The sequence below is a fragment of the Megascapheus bottae genome, chromosome 1, assembly GCF_031878675.1.
Source record: "Megascapheus bottae isolate mThoBot1 chromosome 1, mThoBot2.hap1, whole genome shotgun sequence".
In the NCBI taxonomy this organism is placed as follows: domain Eukaryota; kingdom Metazoa; phylum Chordata; class Mammalia; order Rodentia; family Geomyidae; genus Megascapheus; species Megascapheus bottae.
The window spans coordinates 51,430,780-51,453,356 of record NC_143509.1 but is presented as its reverse complement, the minus strand read 5'-3'; the positions used below and the strand labels follow the sequence as shown (position 1 = coordinate 51,453,356).

General features: G+C 37.7%; 1 protein-coding gene and 1 long non-coding RNA gene across 2 annotated transcripts in view; one reads left to right on the top strand and one right to left on the bottom strand.

Moving 5' to 3' along the window:
* The window catches only part of Atp13a5 (ATPase 13A5), a 100,175-nt gene that overhangs the window by 67,291 nt on the left and 10,307 nt on the right, over window positions 1-22,577 (top strand). The window contains exons 18-26 of the mRNA XM_090343984.1: window positions 922-1,046; window positions 1,761-1,921; window positions 3,440-3,565; window positions 5,256-5,335; window positions 7,575-7,617; window positions 10,790-10,899; window positions 14,652-14,748; window positions 16,883-16,955; window positions 20,969-21,143. Of these exons, the coding sequence (XP_090200110.1) occupies window positions 922-1,046; window positions 1,761-1,921; window positions 3,440-3,565; window positions 5,256-5,335; window positions 7,575-7,617; window positions 10,790-10,899; window positions 14,652-14,748; window positions 16,883-16,955; window positions 20,969-21,143 (990 nt within the window). The remainder of the gene's footprint in view (window positions 1-921; window positions 1,047-1,760; window positions 1,922-3,439; window positions 3,566-5,255; window positions 5,336-7,574; window positions 7,618-10,789; window positions 10,900-14,651; window positions 14,749-16,882; window positions 16,956-20,968; window positions 21,144-22,577) is intronic.
* LOC150069136 (uncharacterized) lies at window positions 11,572-21,208 on the bottom strand. The gene is made up of 3 exons (XR_016537429.1): window positions 20,962-21,208; window positions 17,432-17,476; window positions 11,572-11,816 (listed from the first exon to the last, which is right to left on the bottom strand). It is a non-coding gene; the product is annotated as an uncharacterized LOC150069136 (long non-coding RNA).

Sequence of the window (22,577 nt, the reverse complement as noted above, 5' to 3'; positions counted from 1 at the left end):
AATTTTCTGCACAGCAAAGGAAACAATTAACAGAATAAGACAACAACCTATGGAATGGGAGAAATGTTTGCATGCCTCATGTAAGATAAGGAATTAATACCCAAAATATATGAGGAATGTGGTTAAATAGCAAAAGAATAAATAGCCTGATGTAAAATGAGCAAAGAGCTACATAGACATTCTCCATATGACCCAGCTTTACTCATCGTGAGTACAATGCAAATCCAAACCTTAATGAGATCACCTCAGGGCATGAAGATTAAAGAGTTGGTGAGAAAATAGAAGAGTACAAAATGGTGCAGCTGCTCAGGAAAATATGTGTGGTTAATCTTCAAATGATTAGAAGAATAACCATATAATCTAGCCACCTCACAATCCCAGGTCTAGCAATATAACCAAAAGAACTGAAGTCAAAATTTCAGTGGGGTATCTGCTATACTTCTATGCTCTTTGTAGCATTACTCACAATGGCAAGGAAAGGGAATTGATCTTATGTCCATCTTTGGCTGAATAGCTCAAGAAAATGTAAGTAGATACATGAAGTAAAATATTATTTAGACTTAACTGAGAAAATTTTGATATAGGAGACAATATTGACAAACCTGGGAACACCAGTAGGAAGAGAAAAATGTACTGCACAATCCCATTTATCCAAAAATTCTCTTAAGTAATCAAGCTCTTAGAAGAAGAGTATAAAATGGTGATTATCAAGAACTAGTAGAGGAAGGAAATGGGAAGTTGTTCAATGGAAATAATGTTCAATGGAAATAAAGTTTGGAAATAAAGAAATAAAAATAATTGAGCTGTTTCCATACCTTGGTTCTTATGAATAATGTTACAATGAACATGAAAGAGATAAAAAAATCAACTCTTGAGACCTTTAATTAGCCTTTAAAATTGATTTTTCTCCTGAATCCAAAGGGAGAAAGTGGAGTCAGACTTAACATTTCTGGGACTTCTCATTATGGAGAATCGCTTGAAAAAGGAAACCAAACCGGTTTTGAAGGAGCTGAGTGAGGCCCACATCAGGACCGTAATGGTTACAGGTTTGTTTCCAGAGGCCCAACAAACTGAATGTATCCTGGGCATAATGTGCTGAATGAGTCAACACAACCAAGGCAGAAAGGAATACACAAGAGCTTGTGTGTAGCAGGCACATGTGAAGCAGCCCCATGAAACTGATCCAGGAGCTTTGTAGGTAGGGACCGTATCATTCTCTATTCCTAACATCCATTCCTCTTTCTGAGGATCTGCAGAGTACCAAGAGGCTCCCATAGAATGTTTAAACATGAAGACAGACGATGTGCTATCATAGAAAGCCCCCATGAGACTTCTGTGTGAAGGATGTGAGCTCTGATTGGTGGTCAAAGCCAGGCAGAATGTATGTGTGCTGCAAACCTAAGCATGGCCTGGCCCTAAGTGTTCCAGATTTCAACAATGGCCTTATGTTATCAGACTCGAGAATTAGATTACGTTTACTGCTAAGCACTACCTGTTTCCTGTAGTCAATCAGTTGTGAAGAGTTACAAACACATTCACCATGGGCTGGATACAATGCTAAATATTGTGAACTTAATGTTTACCCACTAGAGGCAGTCTTGGGTCAGGGGAAAAAAAAAAAAGATAAATTGCTATAAAAGTAAGCAGGAAGCAATAAATATCCCCCAAAGAAGAGTATAAAGAATGATGAAGAGGCAACTCATTACTAATTGCTAATATATTTGTACCTAAAACAAAGCCAAAGTTTCTTTGTTTCTCAGGTGACAATCTCCAAACAGCCATTACTGTTGCAAAGAATTCTGAAATGATTCCTCCAGGCAGTCAAGTCATCATTGTGGAAGCCAATGAACCAGAGGATCTTGTTCCCGCATCTGTGTCATGGCAGCTGGTAGAGAACCAAGAGACTGGACCTGGGAAGAATGTGAGCAAATTTAAAAGTCCCTTTTTCCAGGCCTGCACTGATGGCATATGGCTCTGGTACAGCACAGCTGGCTCAGCTGTAGAAGCCATTGCAGTAATAATTCTTCACATCTGTCCAGAGGGCCATAGTTTGCAAAGCATCACTGAGGACACCTGGATGTGTACTGCAGTCATAGTAGAACACTAGCCTTGAACAAAAGAGCTCAGGCACAGCACCCAGGCCCTAAGTTTAAGCCCCACAACTGACCAAAAGAAGAAAGAAAATAAAATCACATTAACTGATGAGTTGTACACCAAAAACCAGACCCAGGTCTGTTTCCTACCAAAACTTCATGCACATTTACACTATGTTTATGATACGAAGCTGACATGTGATATGTGTCTTTAGCTAGCAGTCTTCCTATGCACTTAGAACAGAGAACTCTTTTATATGGTGAGAATGGCCAAAGCTTGACACCCCATCACAAAATGCAGCACTAATGCTTTTGTATGACTTCAAAGAGAGCTTTGTGGTGATGAATTACAGAAGTGTTCCCTAACTCCAGGCTAAACCGCCTTGCAGCCTTTCAGATTATTGAATGTAGAGTGGACATTTGTGCACTACATCAGCTGCATGACTGCACAAAATGGCTCTGCCCCTTCTCATCAAGGGATTTAACAACACCCTGCTTGAGATGGAGTTTTGTTAATTTCTTTTTTCAGGCTGGCTATGAATCACAATTCCAGATCTCCTCCCTTAGAGGAACTGGGATTAGAGGCATGAACCTCCATAACTGGCCTTCATTTTTCTCTAACGAATGGAATGTTCTCACCTCCTGTATCACTTGAATATAGAATCCTACAAAAAAAGTAAGGCCCTCTGAGGAAAGTTGCATGAAAAAAAACTGCCACATGCGAAGGCCATACATGCCTTGATACCATCAGAAGCTTCCTTTCCAACTAGAAGCTAAATGGAACTGGAACACAGCGGAAGGGAACACCAAGAGGTGGCAGGCAAGGTGGGGGTGGGCAGGAATGGCAGTGATACAGAAGAGGATCTGGGCACCATTGTCTTCATCCAGGGCCACCTGCTTCAATAAAGGTCATAACAGAAGCCAGAGGTCAAGTGCTGAAAGGACCTAGACATTTCAACAAGGAATCAGCTACTTTCCAGTGAATTAACTGGACATATGAATATGAGATCTGAGGAAACCATAAGGCTGTATGAGGAAAAGGATGAAGCAGAGGATGTTTCATGTTCTTTCTTACAATTTACTACTAGTTGGTAAGGATTTATATCCTAGAAAAGGGCCCCTGCAGTCTAAGTATCATATAATCTAAGTGTTCATGTAATTTGGGACGTGTTTTGAGAGTCCTCTTCGTATAGAATAGAGCTCTTCTGACCAAGTTATGGGTTCTGTATTTGCTGCCCCTCACTTCATTATGAGTTACAAATGCACTTTCCTCCAGGATGACACTGCAAACCAGAGACAGTCCTTAATGGCGAAGGTAGAAATAATCCCTTCTCTATTGATTGTAGGAAACCTACATTAATCTTGGCAACAGTTCCATACAGGAAGGAGAAAGAGGGCGCCATTATCATTTTGCAATGAGTGGGAAGTCATACCAGGTGCTCTTCCAGCATTTCTACAGCTTGCTTCCCAAAGTAAGTACTGGAGAAGACAAGTGTTTTGTTTTGCTTTTCAAATTAGTGAGGCACAGAGAAGAAAACAGTGAAAATGACGTGTTAGTTAGGAAGCACCCTGAAAAGTCACTGCTTGCAAGGAAAGCTGCTGATCCTGCTGACACTAACCTGGCCTAAACACAGCCACCTTTCAGAGTTTTGTGTGCTTCAGCTTCTCACCCCTGTCTTCGCCCTCATTGCCTGTCCACCTTGGAGAACTTCCAGATTGTTCAACAACAACAAAAAAATGCTGCCTGTTTTATGGGTCAGCCTCTTTGAAAACCACCAGCTCCATTCCCTTGCTGTCTGGATTCTTAAATTACAACAGGAGGAAACAAAGGCCCTGTGGTTTATTTTCAACCTCATTTGTTATCTTGTCCTCTGTGTGTCCTAGTTTTACATAGTGCTGTGCAGGGTTGTGGTGTCAATGTGGAAAAGATAAATGGAGCAAAAACTGATGACAGCAACCATCTTTTAGCAGGTCCTGAAAAAAAAAATAACAACCAACCAAACAAAAGAATCTGGTCAACTTTCTAGTCAGGGACCAACAAATCTAGACTCCAAAGGTGTATAGAAAGCTCTTTTGGTTGTTGTAATTATTGTAGTTCTGCATTGCAGGGATGGGAAGTTGAGGCTTAGGGAGGCTCAGTCATTTGCCTGAGGCTTATACAACTAAGATCAGAACCTGTTTCTCAACTTCTGGCCTCTGGCTAGTTTCTTTAAAATTTTTTTTAAAAAAAATTTAATTTTATTGTTATGGTAAAGTTGATATATAGAGGGGTTAAATAAGTCCAGTATCGAGTACATTTCTTTTTGAACAGTTTCACCTCTTCCCTCCTTTGCTCCTAGGTTCTCTCCCAGTCCCCTCCCCCATTTTCAACCTAGGATCTAGTCAAGTATCACTGAATCATCATTTGTCCCACCGTTTCCGAGGTCCCCTTCACCCTCCCCTGAAACAGATAAACTTATATACAAGACAGAAGGTATATAAATCAAGAACAGCGACAAAGGAGAAGAAATAAAAGCACAAAACACCTCGTTTCCATTTCTTGGATTTCATTTAGATAAATATCATTTTGTATGATGGTGTACCCGTAGCTTTTATTGAACCTTTGTGATCATCTCCTTTGGTCTCACTGTGTGAATGTCTAGACTCCACTGTAATTTATCATGTCCAAGTGTACTTTTTTGTGTTTTATAATTCAGTGTGTTTACTTTTAGATTTATAGGTACTTTCTAGTTGTAACAAATGAGGGAAACCATGCAACTTGTGTCTTTGGGTCTGGCTTGCTTCACTTAATGTAATCTTTTTTCCCTATGACTATTTTCTCTGCCTTGCTGGAACGGTGTAGCCAGACAGTAGGTAATAAAAAGAGCTGAATTTCCTTAAGTATTTTTATCCCTATGTGCTGCTTCTTAGTTATTATTATTAATTAGGGGTCACCCCAGCTAGAAAAGAATAGTCTGGAAAAATGTAATGCAGTTGTGATAGAAGACTTCAAGTGAAAATTTTATATTAAAGCATTAAATTCCTTTATGCACCTTCCTGACATAAGCTCTAATGACATACCCCCTAGTGCTATATTAAATCAGAGACCAGAAATAGTTTTTCAGAAATTTTATTTTTAAAATGTTCTTGGTACCAATCATATGACAATGGTTTTCTCTTTAGATTCTGGTGAATGGAACTATTTTTGCAAGAATGTCTCCTGGGCAGAAATCAAGTCTTGTTGAAGAATTTCAGAAATTAAAGTAGGTGGTATGGCATGAAAGGAAACATATCTGTTATGTATTGTGATGCAACAAATTCCCCCAGTTCTTATAGGCTTAGGAAAACATTATTGATCATTTTAACATAACTATAGGTCAGGACCCCAGGTTTGGCTCGGTGAAAGCCAGGATTTTATGGGATGCAATCAGGTGTTGGCCAGAAGTGCAATCATTTCCGGGCTTCAGCTCTACAAGAAGACTCACTCTCATGTTGCTGGATAGATTTACCTCCTTGTAGACCCTTGGAATATGAGCCGCCATCTTTCATTGACTGTTGGAAGAAGCCACCCTTAGTTCTTTGAGACATGTGGCATTTCATAAAGTAATTTGCATAATGTCATCATTGGCTGACATAAGGATAAGCAGAAAAGAAATAAAGAGGGAGGAAGAGATTGATAGAGGAGGACACAGAAACACACAAGAACACAGAGACCCAGAGAGATGTTGTCGCTTTCCAAACCCTAATCTCAGAGGCGACATCCCATCAGTTTTCTCTGTCTTCTCTTCATTAAAGACAATTGTTAAGTCCAACCCATATTCAAGAGAGTGGGTGTCACACTGCTGGTAAATATCAGGAGGCCACAGACCACTGAGGGTCATTTTAAAGCTGTTTATGCTGCTGTGGCATCCATTTGGTGGCTCAAAGAGCATCTTGTAGCAGAGCTCCTGCTTAAATATGAAGGAAAGAAATGATGGGAAAGGATCCTAGAGTTAGAATGGAAAAAAAAAGGAATGTGTAGCAGTGATTACTAGGTTGTTCCATTAGAAGATAAGTGAGCAATTTCTAGCCTTCTTGGCAAGAAGTGAAGTGACATCTCTCACAGAGATGTCCTTTCTTATCTCACTCAAAAACACAGATGACCAAGTCATGTCAAAGAGAAGCAGTTTTTTGTTGAGACTATATCAGCTTATTGCCCTTCTGTGAGTTTTATAGTTTCTGGACTGAATTTTAAAAAAAATCCAACAGGGAATGATGAAACTCTGGATGATTGCTTATGAGTACTGGGACAAACTGGGAGATTCAAATGCCCATAGTGCTTTCCAACTGGGAGAATGATCAGTAACTAAAGTAACCTGTTCACTCAAATACTTGAGAAAGTTTCTCAACTTGGTATTATATTTCCCTAAAGTAAACTGAACTCAGGAAAATGCATGCTATCTCAGAATAAGCAATCCTCTCAGTGTCTCCATCTTCATCTTCCTGGATTTGTCATTGATATTGTAACATAAGGCTCTGTGGGTTCTCTTTCTGAAGTGAGGGAACACCAGATGATGCGAGGTTGTTAGAACAATACAGAGATCAGATACATGCATTACATGTGAAGGAGGAAACTATCCCCAGCTATGATGGGCTCTGTGATGACATATGCATGCAGTTGCTTACAGGGTAATTTCCATCCAACACTATCCCAACACCAAATCCAGCCCAATACTTCAGCCCAGTATTAGACTGAACCATATGCATTTGACCAGTTTGTTCTACAAAACAGTCTTTGTTTTCAGTCCAATCAGTAGTAAGAACCTGATATTTACTCCGTGATTAATTTCATCATTTTGTCTGATTTGAGGAAAATGTCACTGAATCCTTTGTTGTATTATAATCAATCAATTCCACTAATAATAGAAGGCACCTGAAATTCCTTTTCTGATAGCAGTTTTAAATTTTACTCCTCTATTTTAAGTTTTACTCCTCTACTGAGTCCTTCTTGCATCTCCAGCTGCTTTAGATGGAGGCATATTACCTCATTGGCACTCTGAGATGCATTAAGACTGTGGATACATGTCCTTAATTTTGTCTTCTAAATTTTATCCCTAATGTTTTAAGTTTCTGATGTCTAAACCCCCAGTGGCAGTCAGCAAGTGGAATTCAGCCAGGTTAGGGCATAATCTCTGTATTAGGCTTGTGAGAAGTTCTCAAATCACGACTTCATATTCTTGAGCTTGGCCTTGGTGAATGTGATGAAAGTGGATGTCTTCTGATGTGTATGATGACTGTTTTGGCTTACGACTTTGGCATTACCACTGCAATTTCAGTGTGACTGATTGAAACAATTTAAATATTGTGATAGCCTTTCTCCTATGGGACTGCATCTATCCAAGTCATTTTCCTCCAGTGTGATCTCATGTGTGTTTAACATATACTTACATGTGAGTTCATTGTGATAGAAATTATTCAAAGATGTTGTCATGGCATTCATTATCCATTCCCTTTCTCCTGCAGTTACTATGTGGGCATGTGTGGAGATGGAGCTAACGACTGTGGGGTAAGTAGAAACTTTCATTGGTAGGTCATCAGTGCCCCGCCCCGCCAAGCACCCATTTGTTCCCTGAGTCAGTTTCATCATCCTTCCAGCAGACAGTTTTTCTTTTTGATTCATATGTGTTCACCTCTACCTGACTATAGGTGGGAAGTGGAGGGAGATCAAATGATGTGAATCACTTCAACTGCTTTCTAAAAACTCCTGAACATTCAAGACAAGGAGATGCTACTTAAGATTCCCATATTTTAAACCCAATAGGAATTTATAAGATTACCTGGTTTAAATAGTTTATGTTACCAATAAAAAAGTGAAAGTATGTAGCTGATAAAGTCTTAGTGAAGGAAAAGGGTTTTTGTTTTTCAGTACCAGTCTTGGGGTTTGAACTCAGGACCTGGGTATTGTTCCTGAGCTTTTATTGCTCAAGGCTGGTATTCTGCCACTTCCACAGCTCCTCTGCTGGCTTCTTGGTAGTTAATTAGAGGCAAGAGTCTCCCAGACTTTCATGCCCAGAGCTGGCTTTGATCTATGATCTTCAGATTTCAGCCTCTTGAGTAGCTAAGATTGGAGGTGTGAGCCACTGGAGCCAAGCTAAGTGAAGGAAAAGTTTAAAATGGATTATTATTATTTTGAATTAAAAGTAAATTTTACCTATTTCCATTAAACTTTCCATCTGAGGAAATTTGATAACATTAGCTTTATCAAAAACTAACTGAAATCTTGACTATTTTGCTATTACATGCTGTAACAAAGCCTGTGCTGAGTGATTTTCAGACTATTTTTCATACACGACAGAAGGGCAGTATGTGAGTTTTAAAGGTGCTGTAGAAAAAAGAGTCTATATTGAGGGTTATTTACATAAAAGAATTTTAACAGCTAATTGTGGAAAAGGTGGGAGTTTATATAACTCAATGATAGAACATTTTCTTGCCTTGGGAAAGCTATGATCTGAAATACTAAAATTAAAATAAAGAAACATAAAAGGATGCTAGGGGTTCATATCTATTATCATAGCTACTCAGGAGGCTGCGATCTGATTATGCCAGTTTGAAGCCAGCACTGGCAGAAAAGTACGTGTGATTTTTTTCTGCAAATACCTACTCCATAAAAGCCAGGAGTGACTCTGTGGCTCAAGCGGTGGAGTATTTGCCTTGAGCAAAAAAGCTCAAGTCCAAGGACCAGAGAAGAAGAAGGATAAGGCGAAGAAAGAAATGTGTTTTGTAGTCTCAAAGCACATTAAATATTTAATATCTAGGTATTTGTTTTACTTTCCTGTTACAAATTTTCTCCAAAGTTCTGTGAAAAATTTTGGTCATAGTTGAGATTATTACAAATTTACTTGATTATGCTTCATGAGAAGGTGTATCTTAGTCTACTGTTGAAAAGTAGAATAAATATCAATTCTTAATAATAAAAATAAAACAAAGTGCAAACTCATTCAATGACTACGAGAAGCAGTATGGCAGTTCCTCAAAAGACTAAACATAGAGCTCAACAATGACCCAGCAATTCCACTGCTTGTCATTTATTTACCCAATCATCAAGAAACAAGGACATACTAAACCCACTAGCACAACAATGCTCATTGCAGCACAATTTACCATAGCAAAGATATGGAACCAACCCAGATGCCCCTCAGTTGATGAGTGGATCAACAAGATGTGGTGTTTATACACAGTGGAATTCTATGCTGCTGTCAGAAAGAATGACATCACCCCATTTGTAAGGAAATGGAAAGACTTGGAAAAAATCATATTAAGTGAAGTAAGCCAGACTCAAAGGAACATAGGCTCAATGGTTTCCCTCATTAGTCATAATCAGTAGAAACCTTGGGCTCTACTGGCAGAGATTTACAATAGAACAAAACCTAGATACATAAGGCTATATAGTATGACACTAAATGAAAGGACCTCCAGGATATAGAAACAAAAGGCACATAATGAGTGATTGTTGTCCTTGATGTACTATGTTATCTCTCATCTCTTTTGCTATCCCTTGGCTATCTCATATTGTTATAATATTTTACCTTGTTATCTGATATATTGTATATATGTGTATTTGGTTATTTGAAATTGGATAGGGAAGGGGAGAAAACAAGGTGAATGGCGGGGGTGGGGGGAGGGAAATGGGGACCAAGACATGAGAAAGGGTATCAATGTTTGTGAAGTAACACACCTTCTATCTGGTGAATATAATGTAACCCTTCTATTAATTACAATAAAAAATGTATGGAAAAAGAAAAAAATGAAGAGATAGATAAATAAAACAAAAATTCTAAATAAAAGTCTCTGTCCCCCAAAGAGTTTATAGAACTCTTGATAGAGGACAGAAGTATACAATAAAACTAGCCCTTACATGTGGTAGATTACCCTACATTATATAACAGAGATTATCTAACACTTAGGGAGAAAAGAGAAAGAAGGAAATACTTGAATATTTATTATATCTTGTATATATCATCCATAGTACTGAATATTTTTTTATTCTTCAGGACTCTATAAATATAAAACTCAATTCATGTTCACACAATTCTTATAAGATTAGGATCCTTCTGGCCTGATTACTGACCAGTCTTCTTTGTGTACTCTGTGTTCTCAGTCTTATTAAGAAACATTAGTCCTTACTGCTATAGGACCACACATGCATTGAGGTAAATGCAGCGTAAGTGGAATCCAATCTCTCATCCAGCGATGATGCTGTGTGTCTCCTACTTTATCTCAACACTTGGGTGATTGGCTGATTCAGACAGTCGAACAGAGAATTAAGCTCTTCCCCCATCTTTCATGGCCTTCTAAGTTAACAGCTGGGGTCCCCAACCAAAGTCCATCCAAATTCTGTCACTCTTAAAAGCCTTTTGAAGGAGTACGTTTATTTCCTTATGTCATCTTCCTTGCCTAGAGATGCGCTTGCGCACACACACACACACACACACACACACACACACACACACACACACACGCACGCACACACAATTCACTGTTTAATAGTTACCTGTTTAATTGGTAACTTTGTGGCTCAGGGAAGGTAGGTCATTCCAGGTTAAAGACAGTATAACGAATGACCCAGGAAGTAGAAATCGCTAGATGCAACTCTATCATGTGAAAATCAATCTCTTAGTATTTGAGTAGTTAAAATCTTGAGTGAAGCATTATGAGCTGACATGGATCAATCATTATAGGCTTTGAAAATGGCTCATGCAGGCATCTCGCTGTCAGAGCAAGAGGCATCAGTGGCATCTCCATTCACCTCAAAAACAGCCAACATTGAGTGCGTGCCTCATCTCCTCAGGTAAGCCACTGCTTCCTCTTTGCCTTCTGTTGGTCCCTTGGGACCAGGGGCTCAACAACTGGTTGAGAAGACAGACAGACTGCTATTCTGACTTAAAGTCATAAATGCCATGACACAGGTATGGGCAAAACACGAATAGAGGATTAGATTAATGTATAATTAGTGCTATTTGAGAATGCTGCTAAGTTACACACAAACACACACACACACACACACACACACACACATAAAAAATAAGTGGGTTTGTCATTTGGACAGTTGAAAGTTTGACTTAATATTTATAACCTGATTGCAATTCTTTTCGTCTTCTTTATTACATACTCTAGATACTTGTTGGAATATTTCTGGCGGTCATTTTGGATGAGTGAAAAAGCCAAAAGGGGACATTATTAGTTTATCCAAATACTGTTGTATATCTCCAAAATGGAAGTTAATGAATATCCAAAATGTTGACATAAAAGATAGTACAATTGTTTAGGCAAGGGAAAGAAGTGAGAGCAGTTTATTTTCTCCAACATTCTATCTTTATTTCTAATCAGATCTTTACTTGTATTTTAAATGAAATGAATAGTGAAACCATAGGTTTTGTACTTTGCTCATAAATCTCTCTTGTTGTCTACTAAGTAACTTGTAGACATGTATGTAGCCAGTGTTCTGGAAGTCTTCCCCAAATGACAATCCCTTAGTTCTCCGGCATATCCCTTGGTTCATCAGAACCAAGAGCTTACTTGCTTTAAGGAAAATGTCCAACCTGACATTCCATGGCTCCAGATGTGCATTGACAAGACAGCATTGTACTTCCTTGGACCCTGTCTGCACTCATGCTCTTCTCCAACCTCACACATCCGTTTCTTCTCCACCTCCAGAGCAGCACCTGTTCCAACTCCCCATTCCCTGATTTTAAGGCAGATTTCATCCTTCAAGTCAAACATGGATATTCAGAAGCCCAAATTAATTTTGATTCATCTTTTTTCATTTGGAACAAAGAGGCTAAAGCTTTACTGATTTGTCATTGGTGAACCTAAGATTTTTGGCTTAATACAATGATAGCATCAATAATGCAATAGCCATCGTGAATATAAATCATGCGTTCATTTTAGATGTTGTCCTCTGTGTCAAAGAATGATACAGTGTCTGCACTGAATGAGTTACATTCGTGTGTGTGTGTGTGTGTGTGTGTGTGTGTGTGTGTACAGACCCATAGATGACAGAGAAATTTTTTGCCTGCTGTATGATGAGCTCTACTTCATGAATTTTCTCTACTCAAATGAACGTCCAGACAATACAGTAAATATTCCAGTTCAGTTTCAGGACTCAAGCCAGGAAGAAAGTTTTAAGGGGTCTGGAAAGATAAATAGGATTTATGTAAACAGAACTCAGGAGTGAATTCTAGGTGGAGAGATGGGAAAGTTCCTTATTTACAAATGGGGTGGCAGTTTCAGACTATGGCATGGAGGTCAGTTAGCCCAACAGATAGGGCTCTTTCTTAGAGAGGAGGCATGTATGTTGAGAGGGAGAGCATGTGTGAAGGGCTCCTGTAGTGAGTCTACCTCTTGTATAGTTATACAAAGGGACTACCTCACCCATCTGAAATGCCATGGTACTTGAACTTCAGATGCTCTTCTTCATGCATGCGGCTCAATTCATTTCACAATACAAAATGCTGCTTATAAGTCATGGTGTAAAATATCTCTGGTGGCAGATGGCAGAGGAAGACTTCAGGGTAGAAATTGTTTGCTTTTATGCTTCATAGATTCATAAGAATTAGATATGATTCAGCTCTCTTAAGCTCATTTTACCTTTTATATTCCTTGATGATTTTTATTCCTGAGAAAATACTCTGGAGAAGGGGGTTGGGGGGAGGGAGATGTATGTGGGCAATAATGCATGTTTTTAGGTGTGTATATTTACATCTGCATTTTTCATTTTTATCCTTTGATGCACTGTTTTTCATAGTTTGCATTATTTAGGAAAAGGACTGTATCTTATTCATTTTTCCATGAGCATAATGCCTCAGCACTAAGCTGGGTACATCAGAATATTAGAAGGACATTTAGCTAATATGTGAATAAATGCATGAGCTACTTAAAATTCATAATCATTAAGAAGTGAGTAATTGTGGAGTCCCATACAAACACTCCTTATTTTGTATAGCGTGGTTTTTAAAATTTCACTTTCCTTTGGATCTGAATGTCTTACTTTTTCTTTAATTGTGTACAATTGCAGAATAAGGATAGAATCATAATATTTATTTCAGACTTGGGAAAACAATCCAGGCTTTGCATGCTTGCTTTTTTTTCAGCTTTTATTCCCTGCTCAGTTCTGTGTCAGAAACAAACGGTAACACCTCACCACCTCATGGAAAACACCTGCCTTGAACATCCCAACCCATCTCTTTCCCTGAACCTCACATCTTGCCTGAGGCAAAGTGATTAATAGTTTGACTTTTAATGTTTTTCTCTTCATGTCTCTATTTGGTTAAGAAAGTCCTCGAGCAGAGCAGGTGGTGTCCACATCACCTGCTGGAAATTAAAAATTGAATGGACTTGGGCCTCTCCCATGAGGATGTGTTTATCTCCGATCAGAAAAGGCTGCAGGAGCATCATGTGTTACTTTCTCATGTTGCCACCTCTTGGCTTCCTCTGATCCATCATCTAACAAAGCTCAGTTAAAGGATAACAGCTCAAATAGATTTTTTAAAGAGGGGTAGTATCTACTTTCTGAGCTGTAGTTTATACAGCAGCCTGGATCTTTTGGTCTCTACCCCAGCTTGGATGACTGCCCTAGGTTCTTCCTGGAATCCTGAAGCAAGCAAACCTATTCCATCTCAAATGTTAATCACATCTACACCTCCTAAAATTTGAGAGCACCCATTCTTTAGCTGTATTCATTTCCGAGCCTCTAAAACTCACTATTTCCCAGAAAGCAGACATTATTTATATATAAGAAGTCATGATCAAGTCAACTCTTGACAATTTGTTCCTTATCATAATGTTGCAGTGTGTTTACAATATATATGGTAATCTTATTTCATGGAAATCACTACCTGATGCATTTTATATTCTTTGTGACTCCTAGTGTAGCTGTTATTTTATAAGACCTAAATAAAAGTGGGTCAAGAATCAATGGGGAGGCAATGATGAAAGTATTGTATACACAGAGAAGAATTCTATTGATACAACCCCTTCAAGCAACTAACATAGTTTAGCAAAATAAATACCAGGAAGCTAAAGCATGTTTTGTCTGGGGTCGGGGAGAAGGGATTTCCAAGGGGAGGCAGATGAAAACAAAGAGAAAGGGTAGGCAAATTGTAGGCGTAATAGTTAATTACATATGTGAAAATATGCATAACTTGAGAAGAAAGTAGATGGAGTTAAAGAATCAACGATGGAAGTAATGATTGAAGGACAGAATGAATGAATGAAGAGGATGAAGAGTAATGGTGAGGATGAATCAGTGAATTGTTAAATAATAGAGTGTGAGTCAGTGATAAGTCAATGAATATGACTAAATTATTAAAATCGAGCTGTTTTATGTACCTGACAGGAAATGAAAACCCCTCTGTAAAATACCTTAATAATAAAAAACAAAATTAGATTTTAAAATACCAAACTGGTTTTAAATATAAAATACATATAAAATAAGTAAGTTTTTGAAATATAAAAATGTATGTTTAATGTATACAATTAAAATTTATACTTTATTTTAGCTAGTATATGTAACTAATTCTCTTAATTATTTATTTTGAACAGAGAGGGCCGAGCTGCTCTAGTTTCATCCTTTGGAATGTTTAAGTATTTGACCATGTATGGCATGATCCAGTGTGTTGGAATTTTACTGCTTTACTGGGTATGAAACAAAAGATCATTTCTCTTATAACCTTAGTTTTTTCCTTTGGAGGTGTGGACCCTACAGAAAATTCAACATTTTATAAATGAATGACGTTTTCCAAAATAGTGCCTACAAATGTAGGAACCTGGTAAAATGGTACATGGAATATGGAACTAGAAATAAGTGAATGTGAATCAGTTTTCTAGGGTGTTGTTTCCCTTGCCCTCTCTGAGTGTCTATTCCTTATCTTTGAGTGTAAAGAGATCATTAGTGCATCCTAAACGCAACTCAGCTGGAAGTGGATCAGTCTCTATCTGAAAATGGATCAGTCTCTATCTGTGGAATTACTTTGGCAAAAGACTAAGAAGAGATTTAAAAAAATGAGAAGTTGTTGGATTTTATTTTAAAGCATTGGAAATCTGAAAATTTCCCGTACCTATCCAAAACGTATTGAGTGAGCAAGGATTTAGCAGTTCTTTGGCCAAACTTAAATTAAGAATTCATTGAACATTAGAACTTTATAGAAATTGAAAGCAATCTTCATTAGTGAGTGCAAGCATAGCCTTCTCTACAGTGAAATGACTCATTAGGCTCAGAGAACTTTAGGGAAAAGGATATGTCACTGCCTTTGTCAAGGGAGGGGTAGAGGGAAAGCTTAAAAGTATATGAGAGGACCACAGATTAGAGCATACTGTGGAATATTGCCTACCAATGCCACACACAGGGGGCTAAAGATGCCAGGCAGGGAGAAGTAAGATCTAGATTAAGTCAAGAAACCAAAACAAATATTACTTCTTTCCCTTACCAATACCTACTCCTTGCATCTAGTAAGGTGAACTGGTAGATGGCTACTATCTCCTCCAAGGTACTAGAAAAGCTGATCTTAGAATGAAAACTAAAACTGCTGTTGGAAAACTCTCCATATTCCATCTCTTTCTGGACATAAGTAATTTTACCACTTTTAGGGGAAGGGAAGAAGAGAGGATAGGAGGAATAAAATAAAAGATAAAAGATTTAGAAGTAAGGACAGGCCTTATAGTTTTCCATAAAAGTTGAAGCAAATAAAATAAAATGAAAATGAAAAAAAGTTGAAGTAGAGCTTATATGATCAGGAATATGGTTAGAATTATAGTCCACCCAGAACTCATTCACTCTGATAGTTAGATATCAACTCAAAAAGGACTGGGCCTTAGTTTTATCCTTTAAGAGGCTATCTCTAGTTTGTACACATATAAAAACCTTCACATATAATATTCTTAGAGCTAGGATATAGTTTAGAGTTAAGTCAGTGGATATGAGCTAATAAAGATAGCTAGATTCAAAAGATGGTGTAGCAGATGACTTCCTAAAGAGTAATGATTTGACATTTACGCCTAAATGACTCAAGTGTGTAAGTGTGAGTTTGAAAGGTAAGATCTGTATCTATCCAGTTACTTAGAAAGACTGAAGTATAAGCTAAAAAATTGGCAATTGGCTTGATTAGGAAAGGGTCCTTGTTCTAATTTGTAAACATGAATGGTTCCCAGAAAGCTATGTTCTGGATCCAGCCCATAAAAATGGAAAACAATTTCATTTACATAAGCCAAGACCTTGACTTTAAAATTGTAAGCCTAAAATTCCCAAGAGAACTTTTAGACTGTAATATCTTTGTTGAGAACTCAACAGCCCAAGTTGCAATGACAGCTACCAGAATTAATGTGCCTGGTAGAAAGAGGGTACCCACTCGGACTGACTCATTGATAATATGAAATGCAGTAAATTCTGGGAGAACACTGACCCAGTCTCATTCCTTCTGATGAGAGATACCAATGACTTTAGGTAAGTCATTGTCCTACTGAAGAAAAGACAAAAATAGCCATTGTTTTAACAGCTTCAAAAAGAGTACTGGGTCTTGTGCTGATGGCTCATGCCTCCAATCCTCACTACTCAACAGGCTGAGATCTGAGGATCATGGTTTTCAGCCTGGGCAGGAAAGTCTGTGGACTCTTATCTCTAGTCAATCACAGAAAAAGTCAGAGTTGGTGAAAAGGGACAGTGCCCAGGCCCAGAGTTCTAAGCCCCAAGACTGGCAAAAAAGAAAAAAAATGTATTGGGAATGATAAGCATGCTAATTGAAACCACATCTAACATTGACTTTTTCTTTCTTTTATAGCAACTACAAATCTTTGGGAATTATCAGTATCTTGTGCAAGATGTGGCTATTACTTTGATGGTCTGTATGACAAGTAAGCACTTTAGCAAGTTAAACTTTCTAGGTCATACTTGTCTGTGAGATTCTAGACATAGACAAGTAAGAACGTCATAGCTTATGAATTTTTTGAAAGTACTATTCTGGGAGGTGAAACTAGATTAGTGGTAACATATTCCAGTAACAAAAACTTTATTGACATGGCCTGAATTCTTTGTAGTTTGTCTTGTATATAAGAAAATAAAAGATCTAAAAAGGAATTTTTTTAATCCAAAGGCCACTTCCCATTACTCAGCTATGTCTCACATTGACATGAAACTAGATTTCTGCCAAGTCTTTGACATGTGAGAACAAATGCTAACATTTTCTTCTAGTAGAATCTTCTCAAAGGCAAGATGTGGTTTACAGCAGCTATTGTTCATTTCCCTCCTTTAAGATGACACTGATAAAGTATTTCTGATCAAGGAACTCAGAGCTTGATAGTAACTTTTAATAAGTGAGAAAGGTACATACCTCACCGGAGAGGACAGAAAATGAATGATGCTGTCACCTCCTTCTCTTTGTTCAACAGTGGATTATTAAGGAAAATAATAGATAGAATAGTGGGTAATGCAGGATATTAATAATGTTGGAATTTCATGTAGCATCTTAAAACACTGATATTAAAATCATTTATTATATCAACACAATGACAAAAGTTACCAGTATGAGTTATAAGTAGTATCAGTTTTGAGTATTAGAATTGAAATGTCTTCATAGCCCATTAAATACTTTTCTACATATAGGAATTTATATGGCTGGATAATCTTGAATTCATGATATTTCTTTCATAATGTTAGACATTTTAAAGCAATTTTCATGATTTGTTGGTGACTGGTGCTAAAAAGTAAAAGGAACACCAGGAGGTTCTAAACCCTAAGCTAGAAGCAGGAAGGCAAAGTCCATGACACTGGGTCAAGGTCATAACCCTCTTCTAGCTCTCCTAATCTCTGACCTTTCATAAATTATATAAGAAATCAAAATTTTCCCCATCTGAAGTATCCCCATAGTGTTCTGAAGGTCATATAAAATGATACCCGGGTAGCAAACTTCCCAGCCAATGGCTTAGTACGCACTGACAATAAATTGAATGTCTGCATTCCATACCTGTCCTCTTTAGGAGACTAGGTAACTCAGTGAGTACTTGAGAAGAGTCAGAACAGAATGGGTTCAGGTAGATTGGAGTCATCAGCAAATATGGTACATGTGTCTGTGTTGCTTCTGAATTTGTATATGGCTTTGAGCAAGTTATTCTGTGCTTTTGCACACTTGATTCAGGATACTAGGTATGGAGTTGATTACCATGAGGGTGGGGCTTCTTCCACTCTTTTCCTGGGGATTAAATTCAGGGCCTCATGGTTCATATGGTGCCTTCAAGTTATTTGCTTTTCTTTTATTTCTTCAGTAGGGTCTTACACTTCTGTCTACATTGACCTCAGCCATCAATCTCCTTACTTCTACCTTCCAAGTAGGTGGGATCACATGGGAATGCCTCCACACCTGAGTCCCACAGCCTCTTTATGAAGTCAACAACCACATTTCATCATAGCTAATGAGAAGCAGGGAGAATGCCAAGCACTGAAGTCAGTGGATTCTGTGACCTAAGAGTTCAGTTACTGTTGATCCCTGTCCTCACTCCACCCTGTGTACCCCTTTCTTTAAGTGCTCAAGCAGTGATTTTTTTTATCCAGCTACCCAGAGTTAAATCAAACATCAAAGGATGATGGTACATCCTCCACAAAACTTGCTTTGCTTCAGATATCAGCCACAAGTTTGGGGGGTCCCTGTGTCACCTGGAACATATATAAATGGATGGTTACAAATGTAGAGGTCCCCACTCCCCTTGGTTTCAATGTGTGGCTACCACAACTCACAAAACTGGGGAAATGCTAGACTTATTATTGCAATTTTAGTTATAGCAAATGCATACAAGTCAGGTAGCAGAAAGAGAGACATACAGGATAAAGTCTTAAAAGAATCCTAAAGGAGACTTTCCTAGTCTTTCTCCTGTAGAGTCAGGAAGACTTTCCTTTACACGGTGTGTGACAATGTGCAGTCTCATAAACCAGAAAAGCTCAATGAAGTTTCAAAGTTTAGACTTCTTATTGAGATTTGATTATGTAAACCTGAGTGTCGTGAATCATGGCCTACAAGTTTGTACTTGATCCCTAGCTCTTTTTCACTATTGGAAGTCAGGCTGTGCCTATCTCAAATGTTCCCAGTACAAATGAGACAGTTTCTCTTTGGGGCATACCTAACTCATTCTAGAGTCATTTTCATAAATTCTCTCATATTTACTATGAGAGAATTATTAGCATCTTATTAGCATGAACTGTTAGGGACCCTTATATAAAAGGATGTATTTGGGGCAGTGGGGACAAAGACCAACCAAATTCTATAGTATACAGGCTTCCTCTGATTTCCTCTAGATACAAAACTTTGAGGAAAAAATGATCTACTTTTTCTGGCCATGCACAATCCACCCCTCCTTCAGCCTATAGCCCAGCACCCTGGTGGGAAAACAATAATAGTACTGGACCAGTAAGTTTGAGCTATCATAAAATTTTAGAAAGAATGAGTTGAAACATTGCAAAATTCTCATCCTACACATGCAAACAGGAAATGAGAGTGTACCTGATTACTCTAGAACATACATTGGCAAAACAGGAGACCAACTTTTGACCTTAGTTATCCTGAATTAGACACCATTTCCCTAACCCTCTGCCTCTATTGGTATGAACATAAAACTAAGTATATAAATTCTAGTTTCTTTGTTGCAGCAAAGACAACACAAAAGGATAGAGGTGACACATATAAGGACAAAGACTGCAACATGACTATAATACGGATCTGTAAATAAAGCTTTTAATTCCTCATCCCTCCATGTCTTTCCTGCTATGTCTTAAGAATTTGACTGCACTTTGCTTTCTAAGGCTTATTAGAATATGTAGTATTTTATTGGGTTTGTGTCCCAGGGCTTGAACTGAGGGCCTGAGCACTGTCCTTGAGCTTTCTCAAGGCTAGAGCTCTACCACTTAAGCTACATTACCATTTCCGGCTTTTTCTATGTATGTGGTACCAAGGAATCAAACTCGGGTTTTCATGCAAGCTAGGCAAGCACTCTATCACTAGGCCAAAGTCCTGGCCAGAATTTGTAGTGTTTAAGAAAGATGTAGTCTCCTTAAAAAAATTATATATCTCTTTAATGTCTCATTACTTCTAATTCTTTCAAATTATCAAAAAGAATCCTAGGATAAAAAATGCAATGTATGTCCCACACTATCCTTGAATTGGATTTGAATTAAGGATCTCTTTTGATTTTAGTTTTTCACATAGGATCCACATTAACTTTTCCCAGGCTGGCCTTGAACTGGAATCTTCCTACCTCTGCTCCCTAAGTGGTTAGGATTACAGATTCATGCCAATAAGCTTGGCCTAATAATATATCTTAATTGTTAATTAGTTTTTCTTTCTTTCCAGCTGGATGGAATGTATTCTAGCAGCCTTGTAGCTATATGTTGATTTAGAAAAGACCAGAACAACCTTCTAACACTGAACACAGTAACTGGCACAGAATGACTTGGTAGAATGACTAAGAGTAAGGGCTTATAGGCTCTTATTCCCTTATTCCAGATTTTCACCTGTCCATCATCACTAAGAGATAATACTGATGTGTCTTCACCCAGGTAGAAGCCCATCTTCCTCTTTTAAACACCATCTCTGTTAAGTCTGATTACAGAAAAAGTATTAGCCTCACTTGCTATCGTAAAATATTAGTCAAAGAACTTTGTGGCTTGTTACATTTTGCTTCAGAAGATGAAATCAAATCATGGAAGAGAGACCAGTGCTTATATTAATTTCCATTACTACTCTAGGCAAAATACATAATTAGCTAATGTGGTCACCATGTAAGTTTATGCCAACTGAATCCTAACACAAGGCTTATGAAAATGTGTACTTTATATGACTATATAATAAAGTTGTAAAGGGAAAACTGTACTTACTTTTCAGTGAGTTGGACTCATGCCTACCCGAAGCTGGCACCATATCGCCCAGCAGGACAACTTCTTTCTCCCCCTCTGCTACTCTCCGTCTTTTTGAATACTTGTTTTAGCGGCATTGTTCAAGTGTGTGCATTTCTCTCTGTAAAGCAACAGCCTTGGTATTGTGAGGTCTACCGATACAGGTGAGTTCATCTTCTTAGTTTTAAAAACACCATGATATTGCCCAACTTTGCTTGAGGACATGTCTTAATATTTTGAGTTTAAAAAGTTATAGCTCCAGCCTATAAAACATAAATAAAAAAAACAGAACACAGTAAACAGGAGAAGTGCCTGAATGATACAAAAAAATAGGTAAAATATGGGCAAATGGCTATGGCAGTGTTCCAATAAAACTTTATTCATAAAAACAGATGGTGAATTGGACCTAGCCTGGAGACCATATTTTACCGGGACCTGGATATAGACATATAAGAGATTTTTGCTGAATTGTATTGTAGTTTTCAAGTGGCTATTAAAGTAGTAATTGATGGTATCATGGTTCTGATTCCACTGACACATTCTACTTTCAGCAAGTCTCTTCAACTCCCTAGGCTTTAATTTCTCCAAACATAAAGGTAGATTATATTATGGATTATCAAGCTTTTTTATTTCCTGTGGAAGATTTCCTTACCACAAAAGAAAGTACTTTTTAAATAGGGATGTATAAACTTCCCTCACTCTACTGAAATCCGAAGTCCTTCAAGCTCCAGAAACCAATTCAACAAGTATCACGGGGAACAAATATTCCCATTCAGTTTCAAAATCACATTTCTTTCTAAATTAGAATACCTACCCTCAGAGAGGTCAACTTTTGATTGAAAATAGAAAAAAATGGTGTGGCCAAAGCAAAATAGGAAACCCATCCACCTTCTAATGAGCTGAACCAAACAAGCCTTCAACCTTCTTCTTAGTGAATTGAACCAGGTACTCTTCGATGTTAAACTTTGTATTTCAGGCCATCTAGCCTACCTGTCCATCTTTGTGTAAGAACGTGACTACAAATTGTTTCATTATTTTATTTAGAAAACATTAGCTAAATGTTTATTATATGCAAGCCACGTTTCTGGGTGCCAATGAGTTCAAGATAATAAAAATTAAATCTAGTGTAAGCATACACTTATAATCACAGTACTTGGGTAGCTAAACAGGATCATAAGTTCAAGGCCAGCCTGAGCTACATAGTGAAACCCTACTAAAAGTTATATTCACTGTTACAAAATGCATTAAATTATAAAATGTTCTAACAGTTATTTGAAAGTTTCAAGTTAAACAAGAAAGGTAAAGTAAACTAATTTTAGATTTCATTGATTGAAAAGGGGAAATCAAAAGAATACAGCAAATATGTTAATTAAGTCTGGGAAAGCCCAAATCTTAAGCAAGAATTTTTATGGGTACATATAATATAACCCAACTGTGCCCAGTGACAATACTGTGATATAAGTTTAAATAAAACAAAGAAACAATAACAGTAACAAAAACCCAAACAAGCAAAATAACATCAGAAGAAAATTTCCATATTAAAAAACTCCCATCCCGTAACTGGGAAATAAAAATAAATATCAGCAAAATGATCACCC